This window comes from Salvelinus fontinalis, chromosome 13 (assembly GCF_029448725.1).
Source record: "Salvelinus fontinalis isolate EN_2023a chromosome 13, ASM2944872v1, whole genome shotgun sequence".
In the NCBI taxonomy this organism is placed as follows: domain Eukaryota; kingdom Metazoa; phylum Chordata; class Actinopteri; order Salmoniformes; family Salmonidae; genus Salvelinus; species Salvelinus fontinalis.
The window spans coordinates 12,203,048-12,226,063 of NC_074677.1; the positions used below are offsets into that span (position 1 = coordinate 12,203,048).

General features: G+C 40.7%; 1 protein-coding gene across 1 annotated transcript in view; it reads right to left on the minus strand.

The window, feature by feature from the left end:
• LOC129868099 (unconventional myosin-VIIa-like) overlaps nucleotides 1–23,016 on the minus strand; it is a 67,437-nt gene that overhangs the window by 42,247 nt on the left and 2,174 nt on the right. The window contains exons 2-14 of the mRNA XM_055941736.1: nucleotides 14,400–14,513; nucleotides 13,873–14,025; nucleotides 11,995–12,179; nucleotides 11,291–11,412; nucleotides 10,285–10,427; nucleotides 8,025–8,138; nucleotides 4,162–4,315; nucleotides 2,987–3,063; nucleotides 2,750–2,869; nucleotides 2,340–2,482; nucleotides 1,648–1,858; nucleotides 984–1,119; nucleotides 279–385 (exon numbers count right to left, since the gene is read on the minus strand). Coding sequence (XP_055797711.1) covers nucleotides 279–385; nucleotides 984–1,119; nucleotides 1,648–1,858; nucleotides 2,340–2,482; nucleotides 2,750–2,869; nucleotides 2,987–3,063; nucleotides 4,162–4,315; nucleotides 8,025–8,138; nucleotides 10,285–10,427; nucleotides 11,291–11,412; nucleotides 11,995–12,179; nucleotides 13,873–14,025; nucleotides 14,400–14,513 — 1,779 coding nt within the window. The remainder of the gene's footprint in view (nucleotides 1–278; nucleotides 386–983; nucleotides 1,120–1,647; nucleotides 1,859–2,339; nucleotides 2,483–2,749; nucleotides 2,870–2,986; nucleotides 3,064–4,161; nucleotides 4,316–8,024; nucleotides 8,139–10,284; nucleotides 10,428–11,290; nucleotides 11,413–11,994; nucleotides 12,180–13,872; nucleotides 14,026–14,399; nucleotides 14,514–23,016) is intronic.

Genomic DNA, 23,016 nt, shown 5'->3' on the forward strand with positions numbered 1-23,016 from the left:
GATGTCATAACCATAGAGAAAGAAGTGAGTAGACTTATAAAATGGCCACCGGTCTAACCACTACAGACCCATTGACTTGACTGGGGAGGCACATTCTAGTTATTGTATTCTATGGTCGAAATCTTGTCTGGAATTCCACCATTTGGTTTCATGGCCTATTCTTAGTCTTTCTCCCTCTTGCTTAGTAGACACAGCCTGGCGGAGTGAGTGGGGAAAATAAATTCAAGGAGTCATCATAACATCATCACTATGCGACCACCAGACATGTTATCTCTCACCATGGCGACATCAGCCTGAAAGATCTGCTTGATGAACTTGTTCTTGGAGGAGTGTACCAGCTGGATGATGTCAGTATGGAGGCTGTCACGATTCTTCTCCAAGAAGCCTGAAACAACACAGGAGTCAGTAATGCTCAATTCCAAAACAACCTCTAGCCCGACCCCTTACCTATGCACTTGTGGAGAAACTGTACATGGAGTCTATAGGAGGGGACGGGGAGCTATTACCACATTGCTTACACCTGGCATATCCTTTCTATGGTATAGGGGCTAGGGGTTACACCTGGCATATCCTTTCTATGGTGTTGGGGCTAGGGGTTATACCTGGCATATCCTTTCTATGGTATAGGGGCTAGGGGTTACACCTGGCAGATCCTTTCTATGGTGTTGGGGCTAGGGGTTATACCTGGCATATCCTTTCTATGGTATAGGGGCTAGGGGTTACACCTGGCAGATCCTTTCTATGGTGTAGGGGTTACACCTGGCATATCCTTTCTATGGTGTAGGGACTAGGGCTTGATTTGATATTGAGCATTTGACCAACTAGTAGATTTGCTGGAGTTCAATACTTTTTCTTCTGACCGTTAACCAACCAAATCCTACTACATGGAGCGTTGGTGACTTTCTTATGTGATTGCAATGACTTAGAGGTATACATGTAAGCATTGGGTTGAGTATGAAGCCAATGCCTTAGAATAGGTCTACCTCTGGTCTCGTAATGGACCACCCCAGCAAAGTGCTGGATGCCAAACTGGGTCATGTAGGTGTTCTTAGGAGGGTGGTAGTTGGTGTTGAGTTTGTGCTGAGAGTTGAGTTTATACAACATGGTGGCGTCTGTTCCCTGAGAGACACAAACAGAGAAAAAACATTTAGGCTGCGTCTGAAATTATAACCTCTTCCTATATGGTCCTATGTAGTTCAGTTCGTGGAGCATTGCGCTTGCAACATCAGGATAATGGGTTCGATTCCCGGGACCACCCGTACGTAAAATGTATGCATGTATGACTGTAAGCTGCTTTGGATAAAAGTGATTGGTAAATGGTATATTATATTAATAGGGTGCTAAGGATTAGGGTGCTATCTCGGACACACCCTTAAAGTTTGTGACCACAAAAAAAAATAATTCAATAGCACTTTATAACCCATTCAAGGGCAAAGTCATAATCAGGTTACAATTGAAATGTTTAGTTGCACCGTGTTCCTCTCTGCATGACTCCTAGCGATAATCTGTCACAAAATCGGTACCTTGTTACAGGGTTTAAAAAAATACTTTATAGTGCCTGTAACTGTCCACCCCCTCTTACAATACCTAAACTCAATATGCATATGAATTGACCGACAATGGTAAGGTGCCATATTGGTACTGTACCTTGGGGAACTTGCTCTCCTCGTCTATGAGAGATATGATGTTCATGGGTTTAGTGGCGATCATATCCAGGGCATCCTGGTTGTCGGTGAACTCGATATGTTGCCAGTTGATGTCCTCTAGGTTGTACTCCTCCTGCTCCAGCTTGAACACATGCCTCACAAAGAACTGCTGCAGGTTCTCATTGGCAAAGTTGATGCACAGCTGCTCAAAGCTTCAGGGAAGAATGAACATAGCGAGAGCGGGTCATTCTGCAGCCAATTCATTTAGGGTTGTGTGTGTCCTCACTTTGATAGTAAAACGTGTCAGTGTGTGTGTGATTCAAGTGTGTGTGAGGTTGTGTGTGATTATCGTTGGCAAAATTGATGCACAGCTTCTCAAAGCAACAGGGAAGTAATGTAGCCAGAGCCGGTCACTGGACAGCCAATCGAGTTCAGCTATACTGGTAAACCATGCAGTGAGCATGTCAACCGCCAAATCATATAAAGAGGCTGTCGCTTTCATCTGACTTTAGTCGGGCACATACTATTGTCATCCAATTTTTCAACAGAGAATGGAATTCATAACAATGATTATGTCATGGTATGTCATGTTCAGTTCTAATGTACCCTAAATGGACAACAAAGCTTTTAGACTTCAGAATTTGAAACAAATGCCAAAACATCCCCAAAGCTTGCGTCAGTGAGAGGACCCACCTGTTGACAGTAAAGTTCTCAAAGCCGAAGATGTCGAGCAGGCCGATGGACCTCCTTACGATCTTACTCTCACAGGACGGAGGTCTAAAGATGGCCGCGTTGATCTTGTCCACGATCCACACAAACAGCCTCCCATAGATACCCTGGGACAGGAGGGACGATTTTCATTTACACTGTGTGTGTGTGTTGTTGTTGTTGTTGTGGTGTGTGTGTGTGTGTGTGTGTGTGTGTGTCTACACAAACAAGCGCCTGTAGATACTTTGGGAGAGACAGTTTTCATTAGACAGGAAGGAACATTAACCTTCTGTGAAGGAACAGATTTAGTAGTGTGTGTGTGAGAGTGTGTGTTCTCACTTTGATACTAAAATGTGTGCGTGTTCCATTGCATGCGTGTGTGTGAGGGTCCTGACCTTGACGAAGGCGTTCCTGACATCCAGGCCCTGTTCCATGCTGAGGGGAGTGGACACACTCTCGCCCCGGGTGATCAGGGTACGCGTGGTTAGACATGACATCACGTCCTTAGGGTCCACCTACACAACAATACAACAACATACTGTAGTAGAGTACAACAATACAATACTCAAACACTGTGATGAACTCTACAGTACAAGCCCAGCACAGAGATGGTGTAAGTTACTACTACCCACCTCCATCAGAGATGCAGCAGTGGACAGGTCTGGAGATTGCACCACCACACAGGCATCCAGGTTGTCATAGGTATGGGCTGTTGGAGTGTGTGTGTTTGCATGGGGGAGAAAAGGGGGAAAGCAAGTGAAGAGTTTCATTCCAAAACGCTATATCCACCACATCTGTATTTTTTCATCCCAAATGATTTGTTATGGGTACCTTCATGTTTGTGTAAAATATTACTGTTCTCAGATTTCTTATTTCTACATTTCAGATGTGTATTAAAATGGGTTTTGTTGTAAAATGCTATATATCAATTGTTTAGCTGGAATGGAATGTTCGTATCCTGTATATTTGACTGTGATTTGTGGTTGTCACCTAGCTATCTTAAGATGAATGCACTTACTGTAAGTCGCTCTGAATAAGAGCATCTACTAAACGACTAAAATGTAAATATTTTACATACGGATCTTATATTATTATATTGATTCATAAAAAAATAAACACATTTTATTGATGACACAAATGTATCATTTGTACAGTTCTTTATTACAAATGTAGTTATTTATCACATTTAGCTATGTAAAACCTAGCACTACTACTTATTAATCTGTTAGTGAGGCGGATATATAGTGTTTTGCAACAAAACATGATTATTTGTCTCTCTGAATTGAAACCATCAAGTGATAGATTTTAAACAAATACATATCTGTCATTGAACATCCCCATGTCATGATTAGTTAGTGAAAAAACACCAATCTCTTTCATAATTTCTTTAAGCAATCTAATTTACCAACATTTCTGAAAATGGATAGATAGCATTTTGGAATGAAACCCTTCAAGTCAATTATGTAAGTCAATTATCCAAGTGCATTTATAACTTCTAACCCAATAGCTAACTTGTAGTCACGTGTCAGTTTTGGAAGACTACCCCTCTGTAAACCTGTAACCAAATTCAAGTGAGAACAAGAGAGGGATTAACAACTTCCTCAAGGGTAATATCCCCTCACTTTTGCTGCTCCCACAAGTGATCTTTTATAACACTTGCAATATTTAAAAGATCACTTGTGGGAGCAGCAAACAGTGCATGAATATAAGCCTTTTTTTATAAATAGTTGCCCAGCTCCTGTGTCGAGTTTGAAGGCATTGTATTGTGCGTCAACACTCTCTTTCCAAAATGGCCACCTCTGCCCACCCTCGTAGCGCAGGTTGCCCATGTGCAGGATGGCCGCCAGTAGTTTGGAGATCTCCCAATTCTCTGTCTCTGTGAACATCAGCACCTTCATGGCCGACAGGATGCTGGAGTAATCCTTTAGGTCATCACGACCATCACATTTCGTACAGTTCCCCTGGAGAGGAACATACACATACTGTATAGCCATTCATTATCTATACTGTATAGCACATTCATTATCTATACTGTATAGCACATTCATTATCTATACTGTATAGCACATTCATTATCTATACTGTATAGCCATTCATTATCTATACTGTATAGCCATTCATTATCTATACTGTATAGCCATTCATTATCTATACTGTATAGTACATTCATTATCTATACTGTATAGCCATTCATTATCTATACTGTATAGTAGATTCATTATCTATACTGTATAGCACATTCATTATCTATACTGTATAGCACATTCATTATCTATACTGTATAGTAGATTCATTATCTATACTGTATAGCCATTCATTATCTATACTGTATAGCATATTCGTTATCTATACTGTATAGCACATTCAGTATCTATACTGTATTGTACAATCATTATCTATACTGTATAGCCATTCATTATCTATACTGTATAGTACATTCATTATCTATACTGTATAGCGCATTCATTATCTATTCTGTATAGCACATTCATTATCTATACTGTATAGTAAATTCATTATCTATAATGTATGGCACATTCATTATCTATACTGTATAGCCATTCATTATCTATACTGTATAGCCATTCATTATTTATACTGTATAGCCATTCATATCTCTACTGTATAGCACATTCTTTATCTATACTGTATAGCCATTCATTATCTATACTGTATAGCCATTCATTATCTATACTGTATAGCCATTCATTACCTATACTGTATAGCCATTCATTATCTATACTGTATAGCACATTCATTATCTATACTGTATAGCCATTCATTATCTATACTGTATAGCACATTCATTATCTATACTGTATAGCCATTCATTATCTATACTGTATAGCACATTCATTATCTATACTGTATAGTACATTCATTATTTATACTGTATAGTACATTCATTATTTATACTGTATAGTACATTCATTATCTATACTGTATAGCACATTCATTATCTATACTGTATAGCCATTCATTATCTATACTGTATAGCCATTCATTATCTATACTGTATAGCCATTCATTATCTATACTGTATAGCACATTCTTTATCTATACTGTATAGCCATTCATTATCTATACTGTATAGCCATTCATTATCTATACTGTATAGCCATGCATTATCTATACTGTATAGCCATTCATTATCTATACTGTATAGCCATTCATTATCTATACTGTATAGCCATTCATTATCTATACTGTATAGCCATTCATTATCTATACTGTATAGTAGATTCATTATCTATACTGTATAGCACATTCATTATCTATACTGTATAGCACATTCATTATCTATACTGTATAGCACATTCATTATCTATACTGTATAGTAGATTCATTATCTATACTGTATAGCCATTCATTATCTATACTGTATAGCACATTCGTTATCTATACTGTATAGCACATTCAGTATCTATACTGTATAGTACAATCATTATCTATACTGTATAGCCATTCATTATCTATACTGTATAGTACATTCATTATCTATACTGTATAGCGCATTCATTATCTATTCTGTATAGTGCATTCATTATCTATACTGTATAGTACATTCATTATCTATAATGTATGGCACATTCATTATCTATACTGTATAGCCATTCATTATCTATACTGTATAGCCATTCATTATCTATACTGTATAGCACATTCATTATCTATACTGTATAGCACATTCATTATCTATACTGTATAGCCATTCATTATCTATACTGTATAGCACATTCATTATCTATACTGTATAGTACATTCATTATCTGTACTGCATAGCCATTCATTATCTATACTGTATAGTACATTCATTATCTATACTGTATAGCACATTCATTATCTATACTGTATCGTACATTCATTATTTATACTGTATAGTACATTCATTATCTATACTGTATAGCACATTCATTATCTATACTGTATAGCCATTCATTATCTATACTGTATAGCCATTCATTATCTATACTGTATAGCCATTCATTATCTATACTGTATAGCACATTCTTTATCTATACTGTATAGCCATTCATTATCTATACTGTATAGCCATTCATTATCTATACTGTATAGCCATTCATTATCTATACTGTATAGCCATTCATTATCTATACTGTATAGCCATTCATTATCTATACTGTATAGCCATTCATTATCTATACTGTATAGCACATTCATTATCTATACTGTATAGCACATTCATTATCTATACTGTATAGCCATTCATTATCTATACTGTATAGTACATTCATTATCTATACTGCATAGCCATTCATTATCTATACTGTATAGTACATTCATTATCTATACTGTATAGCACATTCATTATCTATACTGTATAGTACATTCATTATTTATACTGTATAGTACATTCATTATCTATACTGTATAGCACATTCATTATCTATACTGTATAGCCATTCATTATCTATACTGTATAGCCATTCATTATCTATACTGTATAGCCATTCATTATCTATACTGTATAGCACATTCTTTATCTATACTGTATAGCCATTCATTATCTATACTGTATAGCCATTCATTATCTATACTGTATAGCCATTCATTATCTATACTGTATAGCCATTCATTATCTATACTGTATAGCCATTCATTATCTATACTGTATAGCCATTCATTATCTATACTGTATAGCACATTCATTATCTATACTGTATAGCACATTCATTATCTATACTGTATAGCCATTCATTATCTATACTGTATAGCACATTCATTATCTATACTGTATAGCCATTCATTATCTATACTGTATAGCCATTCATTATCTATACTGTATAGCCATTCATTATCTATACTGTATAGTAGATTCATTATCTATACTGTATAGCCATTCATTATCTATACTGTATAGCACATTCGTTATCTATACTGTATAGCACATTCATTATCTATACTGTATAGTACATTCATTATCTATACTGTATAGCCATTCATTATCTATACTGAATAGTACATTCATTATCTATACTGTATAGCACATTCATTATCTATACTGTATAGTACATTCATTATCTATACTGTATAGTACATTCATTATCTATACTATATAGCACATTCATTATCTATACTGTATAGTACATTCATTATCTATACTGTATAGTACATTCATTATCTATACTGTATAGCACATTCATTATCTATACTGTATAGTACATTCATTATCTATACTGTATAGTACATTCATTATCTATACTGTATAGTACAATCATTAACCATACTGTATAGCACATTCATTATCTATACTGTATAGTACATTCATTGTTGCCCATGCGCAGAATGGACGACAGTAGTTAGGAGATCTCCCAGTTCTCTGTCTCTTTGAACATAAGCACCTTCATGGCCGACAGGATGCTGGAGTAATCCTTTAGGTCATCACAGCCATTATTTTTGATTAAACTCTTTACTATTGATATTGGTTATTGTACTGCAATATTGAGGAAGTTAGCTCATGAGCATTTTGCTGCACCTTTTATACCTGCTGTAAACTGTCTACTTGACAAATAACATTGGATTTGATATATACTGTGAGTTATATAAGTAAACACATGCACACACACGCAAGCACACACACACCGGTATACACATATACAGTAGGAGCTAGACGCATGGACACAAACCCCGCTCACACCCACTACTCACCATGGTGAGGTAGGAGTAGTCAGTGGCGAGGCCCAGGCCCAGCTTGGTCTTCAGCTCTGGGGCCATGCCCCGCAACATACAGTAGAAGATGTGATAGTTCCTCTCATCCGCAGCCTGGTGGGGAGAATAACACAGCAGGGTCGAGTTCATAGGGTAAAAAACAAAAGCAAACTGTCAAAACGGGAAACTGTCTGCAAACTCAAGACTTCTCCAGTATGTACTGTTCTATTCCACTCTATAGCCCCTCTCCCTGGACCCTTACCTGTCTGCAGACCCTATAGTCCCTCTCCCTGGACCCTTACCTGTCTGCAGACCCTATAGCCCCTCTCCCTGGACCCTTACCTGTCTGCAGACCCTATAGCCCCTCACCCTGGACCCTTACCTGTCTGCAGACCCTATAGTCCCTCTGCCTGGACCCTTACCTGTCTGCAGACCCTATAGCCCCTCTCCCTGGACCCTTACCTGTCTGCAGACCCTATAGCCCCTCTCCCTGGACCCTTACCTGTCTGCAGACCCTATAGCCCCTCTCCCTGGACCCGTACCTGTCTGCAGACCCTATAGCCCCCCCACCCTGGACCCTTACCTGTCTGCAGACCCTATAGCCCCTCCCCCTGGACCCGTACCTGTCTGCAGACCCTATAGCCCCTCCCCCTGGACCCTATAGCTCCTCCCCATGGACCATATAGCCCCTCCCCCTGGACCCTTACCCGTATGCAGACCCCATAGCCCCTCCCCCCTGGACCCTATAGCCCCTCCCCCTGGACCCTATAGCCCCTCCCCCTGGACCCGTACCTGTCTTCAGACCATATAGCCCCTCCCCCTGGACCCTAAAGCAACTCCCCCTTGACCCTATAGCCCCTCCCCCTGGACCTGTACCTGTCTTCAGACCATATAGCCCCTCCCCCTGGACCCTATAGCCCCTCTCCCTGGACCCATATCTGTCTGCAGACCCTATTTAGCCAGCAGCATACCACCCTGCATACCACTGCTGGCTTGCTTCTGAAGCTAAGCAGGGTTGGTCTTGGTCAGTCCCTGGATGGGAGACCAGATGCTGCTGGAAGTGGTGTTGGAGGGCCAGTAGGAGGCACTCTTTCCTCTGGTCTAATAAAATATCCCAATGCCCCAGGGCAGTGATTGGGGACACTGCCCTGTGTAGGGTGCCGTCTTTCGGATGGGACGTTAAACGGGTGTCCTGACTCTCTGAGGTCATTAAAGATCCCATGGCACTTATCGTAAGAGTAGGGGTGTTAACCCCGGTGTCCTGGCTAAATTCCCAATCTGGCCCTCAAACCATCATGATCACCTAATAATCCCCAGTTTACAATTGGCTCATTCATCCCCCTCCTCTCCCCTGTAACTATTCCCCAGGTCGTTGCTGCAAATGAGAACGTGTTCTCAGTCAACTTACCTGGTAAAATAACGGTAAAAAAAAAAAAAAAAAAAAAAGAGCCCCTCTCCCTGGACCCTTACCTGTCTGCAGACCCTATAGCCCCTCTCCCTGGACCCTTACCTGTCTGCAGACCCTATAGCCCCTCTCCCTGGACCCTTACCTGTCTGCAGACCCTATAGCCCCTCCACCCTGGACCCTATAGCCCCTCCCCATGGACCCTATAGCCCCTCCCCCCGGACCCTTACCTGTCTGCAGACCCTATAGCCCCTCCCCCTGGACCCTATAGCCCCTCCCCCTGGACCCTTACCTGTCTTCAGACCATATAGCCCCTCCCCCTGGACCCTATAGCCCCTCCCCCTGGACCTGTACCTGTCTTCAGACCATATAGCCCATCCCCCTGGACCCTATAGCCCCTCTCCCTGGACCCATATCTGTCTGCAGACCCTATAGCCCCTCTCCCTGGACCCGTACCTGTCTGCACAGACCCTATAGCCCCTCTCCATGGACCCTATGGACCCTTACCTGTCTGCAGACCCTATAGCCCCTCTCCCTGGACCCTTATCTGTCTGCAGACCCTATAGCCCTTCTCACTGGACCCTTTCCTGTCTGCAGACCCTATTGCCCCTCTCCCTGGACCCTTACCTGTCTGCAGACCCTATAGCCCCTCCCCCCTGGACCCTTACCTGTCTGCAGACCCTATAGCCCCTCTCCCTGGACCCGTACCTGTCTGCAGACCCTATAGCCCCTCTCCCTGGACCCGCACCTGTCTGCAGACCCTATGGACCCTTACCTGTCTGCAGACCCTATAGTCCCTCTCCCTGGACCCTTACCTGTCTGCAGACCCTATAGCCCCTCTCCCTGGACCCTTACCTGTCTGCAGACTCTGGACTTCTCCAGAAGATACTGTTCTATCTTTGCCCCCTCGATTGCACCTCTCTTGTTAAAGTGGATGTCGATGTATTTCCCAAAGCGACTGGAGTTGTCATTCCGGATGGTCTTAGCATTCCCGAACGCTGCATGGATGAAAGATTAAAGTCCAGACTTAGTGTAACAGATGCAGTTCAGTGAACAATGCTTACATGATGAATCACCTTGCGTGAGACCTGAAGAGTATTGTGGCATGCAGTATACCAGGGTTTCCAAACCTGGTCAGATAGTCACATTAGCTAACAGAGATATAGCTAATACAGTCCACATGTAGAATATACAGACGGACACTTCAGAACGTGCAAATGAGGCTTTAGACATGGATAGGAGGCCCAATTGTTTTGTTATTTCCGGGTCACACCAGGTGTTAATGCCAGCTTGGCATAGACAGGTGAATGAATGCCCTGCCTGACTTAAGCTGTACACCAAATTGTCAGATCACTACTCATGGCCTGGAAGGTGTTTCCTTCATCCCTGTACTTGTTCCAGGGAAAGCACGCAAGTCATGAAGCTGTCTTTTAAGGACTCTTTGAAGAATGCATCCCAAGTTCAGCTTTTCCTACACAGCTTCTGAGATTTTAGCCTACAAATCATAAACAAACCCCAAACCTGCCCCTGAGGTAGCTTGGAGCGAGTGTACAGTATCTCTGTATTCTACACAACACCACATTTGCCTTGCCAAGTAACATGAGGGCAAGTTGGCTAAGGCAGCGACAGACAGCAAGCACCCTAGCTATTACATTTCATCAGTGCTGCTGAGTGGATATACTGTAGTTAGTCTCACAAAATCCAATAGAATACTGGTATGGACATTGGATTCCATGGAAACATAACTACAAGACAGCCACCTTGGTCAGGAAATGTTTTCAATTAAACTGGTTTGGAATTTGACCAAGATGGCTGCCATTAATAGTCCATTCTAGTGTCTCATCTCAATGTTGAGTCTGACCTTCCAGTATGGGGTTGGCCTCCAGGACCTGTTGCTCAATCCAGGAGTGTTGTCCACTGATGGCTGCCAGGAACTGCAGGATCAACTTGGTGCTCTCTGTCTTACCTGCCCCAGACTCACCACTGAGGAACACAGGAGGAGATGCAATACTTTATGTATAGAAGCAGGCAGACAGGCAGACAGACAGACACGCATGCACGCACATCCACCACACACATGTAAATACAGAAACTCAAACACATGCACACTTAAATAGAGAAACCCAAATACGCTCGCTCGCTCTCTCACTCACTCACTCGCTCGCTCGCTCGCTCTCTCGCTCACTCGCTCGCTCACTCACTCACTCACTCGCTCGCTCGCTCACTCACTCACTCACTCACTCACTCACTCACTCACTCACTCACTCACTCACTCACTCACTCACTCACTCACTCACTCAGTCACTCAAACACTCACTCAAACACTCACTCACTCAAACACTTACTCAGTCACTCACTCACTCACTCACTCACTCACTCAGTCACTCAGTCACTCAGTCACTCAAACACTTACTCAGTCACTCAGTCACTCAGTCACTCAGTCACTCACTCACTCACTCACTCAAACACTCACTCACTCACTCACTCACTCACTCACTCACTCACTCACTCACTCACTCACTCACGCACACACACACACACACACACACACACAAATACACTAACCTGATGATGCAGCACTGGTCCTTGTTGTTCCTCTGCATGTTGAAGTAGCAGTTGTCTGCTATGGCAAAGATGTGAGGTGGCATCTCCCCAATCTTCTTATTGGTGTACAGGCGGATCTGGTCTGGAGTGTAGATGGGCAGCAGCTGGTAAGGGTTTACTGCCACCAGAATCGACCCTGTGTAAGTCTGCAGGCAGAGGTCAAAGTCAAAAGGTGAAATGGTCAAGGTTCATGCCAAGATGAGGGCAACCATGTTCTCCCTGAGGATTTAGCGATAACTTGATTTGTCGCTAGTGATAGCATGATTTGTTGCTAGCGATAGCACAATTTGTCACTTTCTTTCACTGGGATTGTGATTAGGCTAGTCACTAGGCTCGTGATCACTGAGATAATGTATTGTGAGCCTGATGAAGATTGATCATTTAAATGTAGAACTACAAAATCATTGGAAGTTGAGATTGAAAATCCCCTTAATGTGCATAATCTAGACATAATAATCAGTCATAATAACCCATGATTTGTTGTACTTCCAAGCCTGCAGGCCAAAGCTGTGGTGTGTTCTAAATGTTCACGTGTGTTGAACATTTACGCTTCGATGGTCAAAGCACACGTAACAAGCTGGATCAAAGGATAAGCACGAAGCAGAGCTCGGCCTTCAGCCTAGCAGAGATTATATATAGCCATTCATTCAGTGACAGCGAAGAAAATGAAAGTAGTGGAAGTGCTAGCATTAATGTCATGGGCTAGCTTGTTAGCGTGTTCCTTTTTAGCTTTAAAAAAATAAATAGGAAAGAGCATGCTTGTCTCTGTAGTTTGTACTCACCCTTCCCCCACAATTTGTCTATACAGAGAGATAGGGAGGGGGATGAAGAGGGAGAGGAAAGAGGTATAAGGAAAAAACACAAAACAGGCACAAGTTGATGAGGGACCGACTGGGGGGGACATACAGGGGCTAGATCTCAATACTCTATAACAGCTTCCTTAACCACCAGTACCACATATATCACAACGGACTGAACACGTTTCCATCATGTGTCCTGCCAGAGCAGTGATACTGAGGAAAGGATATGAGGAGAAGAAGCTGGTTCAAACTATTGAGCCACAGCCAGGCAGGGAAGATAAGGAACCAGTGGTGTTGGGGGGTTGTGGAGGCCAGGGGAACTAACATGTCAGTATAACCAAGAAAGTAAGTAAAATAACCACACAGACAAGGAAAACCCTATAACAGTCCATCAACAACATGAGCTACATGTCACTAAACAAGGTCCCTATGTTTCATAGAATATGTTCTAAACCATTCTTCCTTGTTATTTGAAGGACTCATACGCTGTAAAATTATCAATGGTGGAAAAAGTATCCATTTGTCATACAATTGTAAAGATAGAAAATTACTCAAGTAAAATTAAGTCACCCAGTAAAATATGACTTGAGTAAAAGTCTAAAAGTATTTGGTTTTAAATATACTTAAGTATCAAAAGTAAATGTACAGTAATTGCAAAAATATACTTAAATCTCAAAAGTAAAAGTAAAAGCATAAATAATTTCATATTTCTTATATTAGGCAAACCAGACGTCATGACTTTATATATATATATATTCTTTTTCACAGACAGTCAGGGGCATACTCAATTTACAAATTAAGCATTTGTGTTTAGTGAGTCCACCAGATCAGAGGCAATAGGGATGACCAGGGATGTTCTCTTGATAAATTTGTGAATTTGACCATTTTCAAATATCAATAGTAAAGTAAAGTACAGATACAAAAAAAAAAAACTTAAGTAGTACTTAAAGTATTTTTACATAAGTACTTTACACCACTGAAAATGATGGTCTTCTAGTGGTATCAAAGCGAGAAGACCAGTATTGCAGGGGGGACTCACATAGATGACATGCTCATTGTAGCGGATGAGCAAGTTCCGCAGGATGCCAGCCTCGTTGAGGTCTCCCAGGCGGATCATATCCTCCACACCGTGGATGGAGGTGGGGTGCATGGGCTTAATGTTGGTGGCATTCTGGGGCGAGATCCAGTGCTCCTGATGGGAGAACCGTTACAGTACAGTCACAGCCATTGAGGAACTATGGTGTCATAGGCTACTGTGCGTCCATGTGGGCTTGTTAGACTAAGCTTACGGCCCTGTTTGAATGCATCCTCCTTTCCTTCCCCTTCCTTGCTTTCTTCCTTCCATTAAGTAATCACTGATAAAACATGAATGGATAGGTGTAGGCAAGCTTTCCATGGCATTGCTTTTACCAGTAATGTCATGTCATGATTACTTCAAGGACGGGAGGAAGGAGGGATGCATTTGAACAGGGCCAAAGTCTTGTTCGTCAAAATCTTGTTAATGTCTCGTCGTCTTGTCAAAGTAGTGTCAATGTCCCGTCAACGTCTCATCTCGTGTGGACTTACCCTCCCCTCGTCATCCAGCACCTGGATCTGTCCCGAGTCACAGAGCTTGAGCACGGCTCCCACCGGGACATCGAACTCCCGGCCCGTCTTAAGGTCCAACCAGACATAGTCCCCCTAGAAAGCAACCACAAACACAATCAGCAATCAGATTTTAAGGGGCCTTATTACAGTGTAATTCCATATGGAATGACCCTGTATCAAGTATTGTAATTAATTGTAATAATACATAGTTACACTGTAATAACAACATGTAACTGGAGGTAACGGCAGTCTAATTACAGAGGTGTAACAACAAATGCTTGTTAAAAATGTTAAAGTTTCCGATAGCTTCCCAACCATATCCCAACTCACCATATTTCAGCCTGCACAAACCATGTGAAAGGTGTTAGTTAATTTAATAAAACCAACCACCTCATTGACACAATTCTGCAATAAAGGGCTCTGTAGTCTGATGCTCAGGCCCGATGGCATGAACGAGTTCGCAAATGGTTGACATCAAAAAATACATTAAATTGTTAAATAAATTAACCATGCATTTACTTAACCATAAATTCAACATTATTAGACACATTAATAAACAGTTATGGTTAAAATTGTGAGAGTCATTCATGCATGACAAATTGTAAGCCTATTAATCTTGGTAAAATAATGGTTTATAAATGGACTTAAAATGTTCATAGGACAAACTCTTATTCCATCATGTAACCTTGCACGTGTTTCACTGTTGGATCAGTGAAATTATTTATTTATCACAGAAATTAAGGCATCATGTCAACATCTACCCGTCTGCACAATATGCTCAGAGGGGTTTGTTGAGACTGACGTCATGTGACAGTGCGCAAAGAACGTGTCGAGAAGGTCAGTGTGAAGACATGAGAGACTGCCATGAAAGTGTAAGAAATTGTAATAGGGACTGGAAACTAGTAATAACTACATTTCAACATAAGTCATCTTTTATACAAAATACACATACTCCTCATTTCTCTTAGACATATGCTGGACTTATTAAGACACCAACTACAGACACACATAATTCCCCTCCCCCATGATAACCACAGACACACACAACTCAGGGTTGGAGCTCAAGACAAAGAACTATCTCAGGAACCAATGGAACGTGGACACCAGGCCTGTTCAGGACTACCCAAGACCCAGATCGACCAATCGGAAGGCCAGACTCGCAGATCTACCTACTTTGCTTGTTGTCTATATAATACTGTACAATTGTTGAAACTACCTCTTTTCCGGACGGTTCCATAAGAATCAGAAAGAAAGAGCCTTGCTGCAAGAATTTACTAAGATATCTTTACATGTGATTAAACGGCCTTATTATAAAATTATCCACCTCGTCCTATTGTCTCCTCTTGTTCTCCTGTCAACAGTAAACGTTTTATCAACAGACTTGGTAAGCAGAGGATGGTTACATCTTTGAATTCGGCCCAATAGAAAATTAATCGGACAGGAGACGAGAGGGAGAAAGATTCCAGAGGAGAGGTGACCTTTTCGAGGGAGAATCGCGATTCAACCCACCCAGGAAACTGATCAGAGAGCTCGAAAATAAAAGGTGAGCAGATGCCTGTTTAATCAAAATCTGTATATTGTATTATAGCCAATATCTAAATTCAATGATCAGTAGTACTGTGGTGAGTGTGAATTGTTGCTAAATTTATGTGGAATTGTTTAGAATTTAAGGCATTGTGTACAGATATCTAAGTATTAATAGGTCAAAGACTTATTCACACAGTCTGGCACTACGCGGTATGCTGATCGAGTAGGTGTACAGTGAAGAATAAGCTTTATAACGATTCACACAGTCGGGCCATATTTGACAGTCGATCGGATAGGGGTTACCGTGAAGAATCCATAATTAAAAGATGGGATCCAAATAGCCGGGCAGTAGTTAGATTTGGCAAATCAGCTAAGTGTTACCGTGAAGACCCATAATCGTCCTATTGTCTCCTCTTGTTCTCCTGTCAACAGTAAACGTTTTATCAACAAAAGGAAAAAAACATCAACACAGGAGTTAGAAAGTAAGTTTTCCATGCTAGCTAATGTTAGCTGGGCTCGATGGTCTTATCTTCCCTGAACCTTGTTCTCAAGGTATCCATACCTCAAGGGTATTACATGAGAAACATCCAGCATGTTAACGTTATCTAGCTAGCTAGCCACTTGTGTCAACAGACTATGAAGAATGTTAGTTCCTTTTCAATGTAGATAAACACTAGCTAACTTAGTGTTAGCAAGCACTGTTATTGTTAGCTGGACAAGACAACAACTAGCTAGGTAGCAGGCCTAAACTATAGAAATCATGATGATAACTAGTATAGGGTAATGTAAATTGTTATAGCTACATACTTCTTCTCTAACACAGATTCCCACAAGGTCTCAGACTTCAGGATGTACCCGGCTCCACGAGGGGGCTAAAGGGGTCTAAGCCCCCTCAGTTGAAACTTGTGCCACCTTAGTTTTAGTTTATTGTCCCTATATAAAAATAAAAAAGTTCAAATGACTGAGTGACGGGTTGGTGCAAAAATAAATCAGTCTCTCTAGTGCGCTGTGTCAGCACAATGGAAAGAGTGCGCCACGGTGTGTTTAGGGAAGCTATGGAAGGCCACTGGGACGGTTAGGTATGACTCCTTTGGGTTTCCATAAAAATCAGGAAAAAGCATTTCTCATCTTTGTGGAAGGCTAAGTGAACAACATGATAAACCTCCGCTTGTAATATTTGATTTGGATTTATAAGTGTGGTGTCAAGTTTACCAGTCGGGCCCTGGTGAGGACACCGTGTTGGAGGCCGAACTGTCTCCTTCTTGCTCCTCTGCTGTTCCTATGGGGGCACTCTGCAGGAGTGTCTTCCCTATGATGGGGTGTGAGAGGTTTTCATCCTGACATTGACTGGCACTAAATTGACTATGACAGAGCTCTCTCCGGAGCCTGGAGAGGAGAACATGTGCTCTGACACTTTCCGCAGGCTTGGAGAGAAAATGACTGCACCACAAAATGTTTCTGGGTGTAGCACAGAAGTTGTGTCACTGCTGGAGGGTCTGGAAACCACCCTGGTGTCCACTGTGCATTGTCCGGGAGAGAATGCTCTCTTACCTGCTTCAACAAAGGCCCATTTTATGAGCATGGCCTTATTTCTATTACAGCATATTGGATGACTGTCATTCATATTTCATTCACCCAGCTCGATAGGTTTAGGCAACTACATGACACTCAAATTTTCCCTATACCCATCATGAGGTTGCTACAACCTACGAATTAACGTTTACAACGTAGGTGCACAGGTTGAGAGGAAAGTTTTAGTAATCAAGGTGACAGACAGTGATACATTCAACACCACCTTGCACACTCTTGCCTGCATTTAGCTGATCTAGAGTGTAATCATTAGTCCAAACCATTGCAAATGAGAGTTTCTATTGGAGAAATTCAGGTATGTTTATCCATGTTTCATTTGCTTCCGTTTAAGAAAAGTTTTTTCAACATAATCGAAAGAATGAATACACCTCTGATCACCCGCACACACAGTTCTCTTTCATAGCAGCCACATACAAACAGCATGATCACTTTACTTGTTTTATAATTCATTCTTGCATCTACACGCTCTCCTCCTCTCACCTTCTCCCTTCGCTTGTGGACTTAAGTGCACAACACAACAGCTGGCTGTGACCAGGTGAAAAGACCTTTCCAAGCCAAACCTTCATACCATAACCGCTACACACAGCCTACATCACTGTCTCCATATTAGCTAACGTCATAGTCAACATAGCGCGTTAGTAAACCCACTACAATCATGCAGTACAGTGTACAGCAAGCAGTTTACACCGGCGGGCTCCGGTGGCAATAAATTAATAAAACCGAAAGCTTACTTTGACTTGGAAGAGTTCTAGTGTTAGATAGCCTTAGCCAGCTGGCTAACATAGCATACCTCTCTGTTTGAGCTGGTTGTTTGAGCTGCATTAGCTAGCTAAGTAAGTGAAAGTGAAACTTTAAAAAAAATACAACGAAATATAGCTAGCTCTCTCTTCATTGTCTTTAATTTAAGAAATTCATTTGATCAAAACTGTTCAACTATTGTCTTTCTCTCTCTTTGAGTCAATTACTCACCACATTTTATGCGCTGCACTGCTAGATAGCTGTAACTTATGCTTTCAGTACTTTATTCATTCTCTGATCCTTTGATTGGGTGGACAACATGTCAGTTCATGCTGCAAGAGCTCTGATAGGTTGGGGGACGCCCTCCGGAAGTCATCATAATTACTGTGTAAGTCTATGGATTGGGGTGAGAACCATGAGCTTCCTAGGTTTTGTATTGAACTCAATGTACCCAGAGGAGGACGGAAACTACCAGTCCTCTGGCTACACCATGGTGCTACCCCAAAGAGTGCTGCTGTGGCTACTGTAGACCTTCATTGCAAAACAGTGTGTTTTAATAAATTATTTGGTGACGTGAATATATTTAGTATAGTTTTATCTAAAAATTATAACTTTTTAATGTTTAACAATTGACATTTATCTGAAATACACTGAGGAGGCTGGTCCTCCCCTTCCTCCTCTTAGGAGCCTCCACTGGATTTTCCTTTATTTGCTCTGCCAATCTACATTTAACAAATGGACATAACATGTTGGTCAATACAGTATGTATCATGTACCCAGTGCTCATTTGGAATGTGCCATTCTGGCATTAGTTTGGGTACTGTGTGCGTTTAAGGGGGGTGGGTTGAAATACTGAACCGTAATGATTTCAGTTGAAGGGACGACTGCTACATCCTGACAAAGTTTATGAGGTTGCTGTTTATGTGGAACGAACGTGTCTTGAGCTTAATTTTAAATGCAGAGACCACAAAAATAGGGGAGGGATGTGTGGCGAAGATGCGCTGTACATCTCTCTCCACTACTGCCACTGACTCCCGCCAATTCGTGCACACTATTTGCTTCATTGTGTCAATTGTTTGTCAATGTTTATCAGTGGAGTTACTGTAATTACAACATATTCCCCCATTAATTTAGAATGTTTGGTTACAGAAAATTATAATATACATTCATACTATTCTAATTTTCCAAGTGGAAACATTGTTTGTGTCACGATCGTCGTACGAACTGGAATTATACTCAGACCAACGTGCAGCGTGATTTGGGTTCCACATGTTTAATAAAGGAAACTCACAAAAAACAATAAACAGCAAACGAAACGTGAATGCTCACAGGCAACTACACACAAACAAGATCCCACAAAAACCAGTGGGGAAATGGCTGCCTAAATATGATCCCCAATCAGAGACAACGATAAACAGCTGCCTGTGATTGGGAACCATACCAGGCCAACATAGAAATGGGCTGAGGGAAGCTGAGCGTTGGTATGTGGAATTGGAGACAAGTGGGAGTGGAGTTGCTGTGTGGGAGATTGACCATCATTCTAAGACAAAAGTAAAAATAAAAAATTGAAAAAAGTCCAAATAAAACATAATAAAAAGTACATTTGAATGACACTAAGTGGCAGTGTTTTTACAACTAATGCCGGTTTGCCTGAGGCTGATGCCGTGCAGGTGTTTGTACACATGCATATACACACACTCTCATTCAAATAAACACATACAAGAACACACACATACATGTAACTGTGGGAGGGGTCTCGAATGGTTGAGGGACAGCTATTGGGGAACTGTGGGGGGATCTTGGAGGGTTTGGGTTCATGTTTTGTGGCCTGGTGGTAGATTCGTCAACGTGCCCTTGAGCAGGGCATTAACCCTGGATGCTTCTGTGTGTTGCTCTGAATGGGAATCTGTTGGATGACTGGTATGATGTAGTTCTTGAGCTGCTTCAATGCAAGTATATTGTATGTTTCGAATATTCAATAAATAAAAAAAATATATAATAAAAAAATAAAATAATAAATAAGGTCATGTTCATAAAAAAAATCATCTCTAATCTTAAATGGCCCCGACCACCACTGATCTGAGCCTGGTAGACCCCAGCTGCGCTTTATTGGATAAGACAGGATTTTCCTGATGAGAGGCTTTTTCTTTTGAAAGCTAACATTTTGAAGTCAGAACTTTGTATTTATATTTGTAAATATCAGCTTCATCTTTGAAACACCAGCGCTGTGTAAATAAATCCAACACTCCTTTGCACCTCTACCTGCCTGCCTCCTGCTGAATCTTTGTCCTTACCGTGTCTGCTCCAGGATGGGGAAAATGCTTACAGAGTTGATTTCCATTGTTACTTGTAATGTTAAAAGGGAAGAAAAAGATAATCACGTTTTTCTAAATTGGCTATCTAGACTAGTACTCACCAGCACTAGAATAGTTATTTTTATGTTATTGAATAGGCCTATATATTTGTTTAATCTAAGTAATCAGATTATTAATGTAACAATAAAAATGGTTGTAATTGTGTAAGAAATGTAAGATCTTTTTACATGTTGCAATAAAGTTGACTAAAAGAAAATCTCATCTTTTGTTTGTAGGTATTTCCCCTTGATAATGAGCAGTATGTAATTATATTGAAATTACTCATAGGTAACTTTAAAGTTACACAACTTTAAATAGCAAAATCCTGTGTTACAACTGGCGCGCGCCGACCTTGTACTAATGCAGATATTACAGATATGTACTCTGTGGTGTATTAGTGTGTTTATTTTCTCAGATGGCACATTTGTTAGCTGATGATCAGATTGTCAGGATGGGTAACATACTTTATAGGTACACAATTACAATTACAATTAAGTACGCCTCAAGGTACACTTAATTTTAACTAGCTTAATCCTGTGTAACACCTAGTAATTACATTGTACTTATGCAGATATTACATGTACTCTGTAGTGTACTAGTGTGTTTTTGTCTCTCACTTGGATGGTGCTTTCAGAAGTTTTGCAATTAGGGTCAGGTTGTCAGGATGGGTAATGTACTATCTAAGTACACATTAACGACAGGTAAGTACCTCTCAAGATACACTTGATTTTAACAAATTTAATCCTGTGTAACACCTAGTAATTAAGTTTTTACAATTTATGCAAATTGTACATGTACTCTGTGGTGTTCTTTGTTTATCCTCCCACTTGAGGATGACACCCACTTGAAGATGACACTTGTATGGAAGACCCTAATCAGTGAGGTTGAATTACATTTGATCTGTTTTAGTAAACTCAACCCAGATGGTACACTTTTTGAGGGCAAGTGCTAGCAACAACTTTAAGTGAACATTTTGAAGTGCGCATTCATAGGTAGGTAATGATTATTATTACATATTTTTTATTTAACTAGGCAAGTCAGTTCCCGTTTGGACTAGGCGTCCCGCTAGCGGGACAACTTCCGGTGAAACTGGAGGGCGCGCAATTCAAATAAATAATCATAAAAATTATGGATATTAAACATTTCGGTACATATAAGTGTCTTATATCCTCTGAAAGCTTACATTATTGTTAATCTAACTGCTTTACAGTAGCTATTACAGCGAAAACATGCCATGCGATTGTTTGAGGACAGCCCCCCCACATCAAAATATTTTTCCACCGTCACAGGTTTCACACATTCACAAATAACAATTAAATATTCACTTATTTTTTGAAAATCTTCCTCTAATTTGTCATCCAAAGGGTCCCAGCTATAACACGTAGTGTCGTTTTGTTAGATAAAATACTTCTATATGTCCCAAAAAGTCTATTTAGTTGGTGCCATTGATTTGAGTAATCCACTCATACAACATGCAGAAAAAGGAATCCGAAAATCTACCCCTTAACTTTGTTTCAACAAGTCAAAATATGTTTCTATTTACTCCTCAGGTACCCTAAAATGTAATCAAACTATAATATTTCTTACAGAAAAAAGTAGGAAACTGATTTTAGCAGATGCGTCCTGTCTTCATTGCGCGCGCAAACACGAATTTCCAAGACTGTCCCTGTACTAAAACTGATAATTCTTATTCGTTTTTGAAGTTACAAACCTGAAACCTTGAACATAGACTGTTGACACCCCGTGGAAGCCAAAGGAATTGCACACAGGGAGCTAATTTTCATTATGACATTTTACTAGATTTTCTAAGAGGATGGTCTCTCAAAAACAATTCTGGTTGGTTTTTCTTTGCATTTTCTCTTACAATATCTATTGTGTTATATTCTCCTGCACTATTTAAACATTTATACAAACTTCAAAGTGTTTCTTTCCAATTGTACCAATTATATGCATATCCTGGCTTCAGGGCCTGAGCAACACACAGTTTACTTTGGGCACGTCATTCAGGCAGAAATGGAGAAAAAAGGGGCCTAGCCCTAAGAAGTTGTTAATTAAGAACAAATTCTTATTTAAAATGACTACCTACTCATTAGAGCCTATGTAATCTCGGGACACCCAGGGCATCTGTCCACAAGAGATTACAACCTTGTGATAGTTTGTATTGAATTGGATGTGCTGAGAAGAACCAAAACACTAAACTGGTGAATTTAGTGGAAGCTTGCACGTTTTTAAGAAGCATGGTAACAAACATTTGTTGTTACACCTCTGTAATTACAGACTGCATTTACCACCGGTTACATGTTATTACAGTCTAACTATGAGTTATTACAATTAACGACAATGCTTGTTAGTGTAATTACACATGTAATTACACTGTAATAAGGACC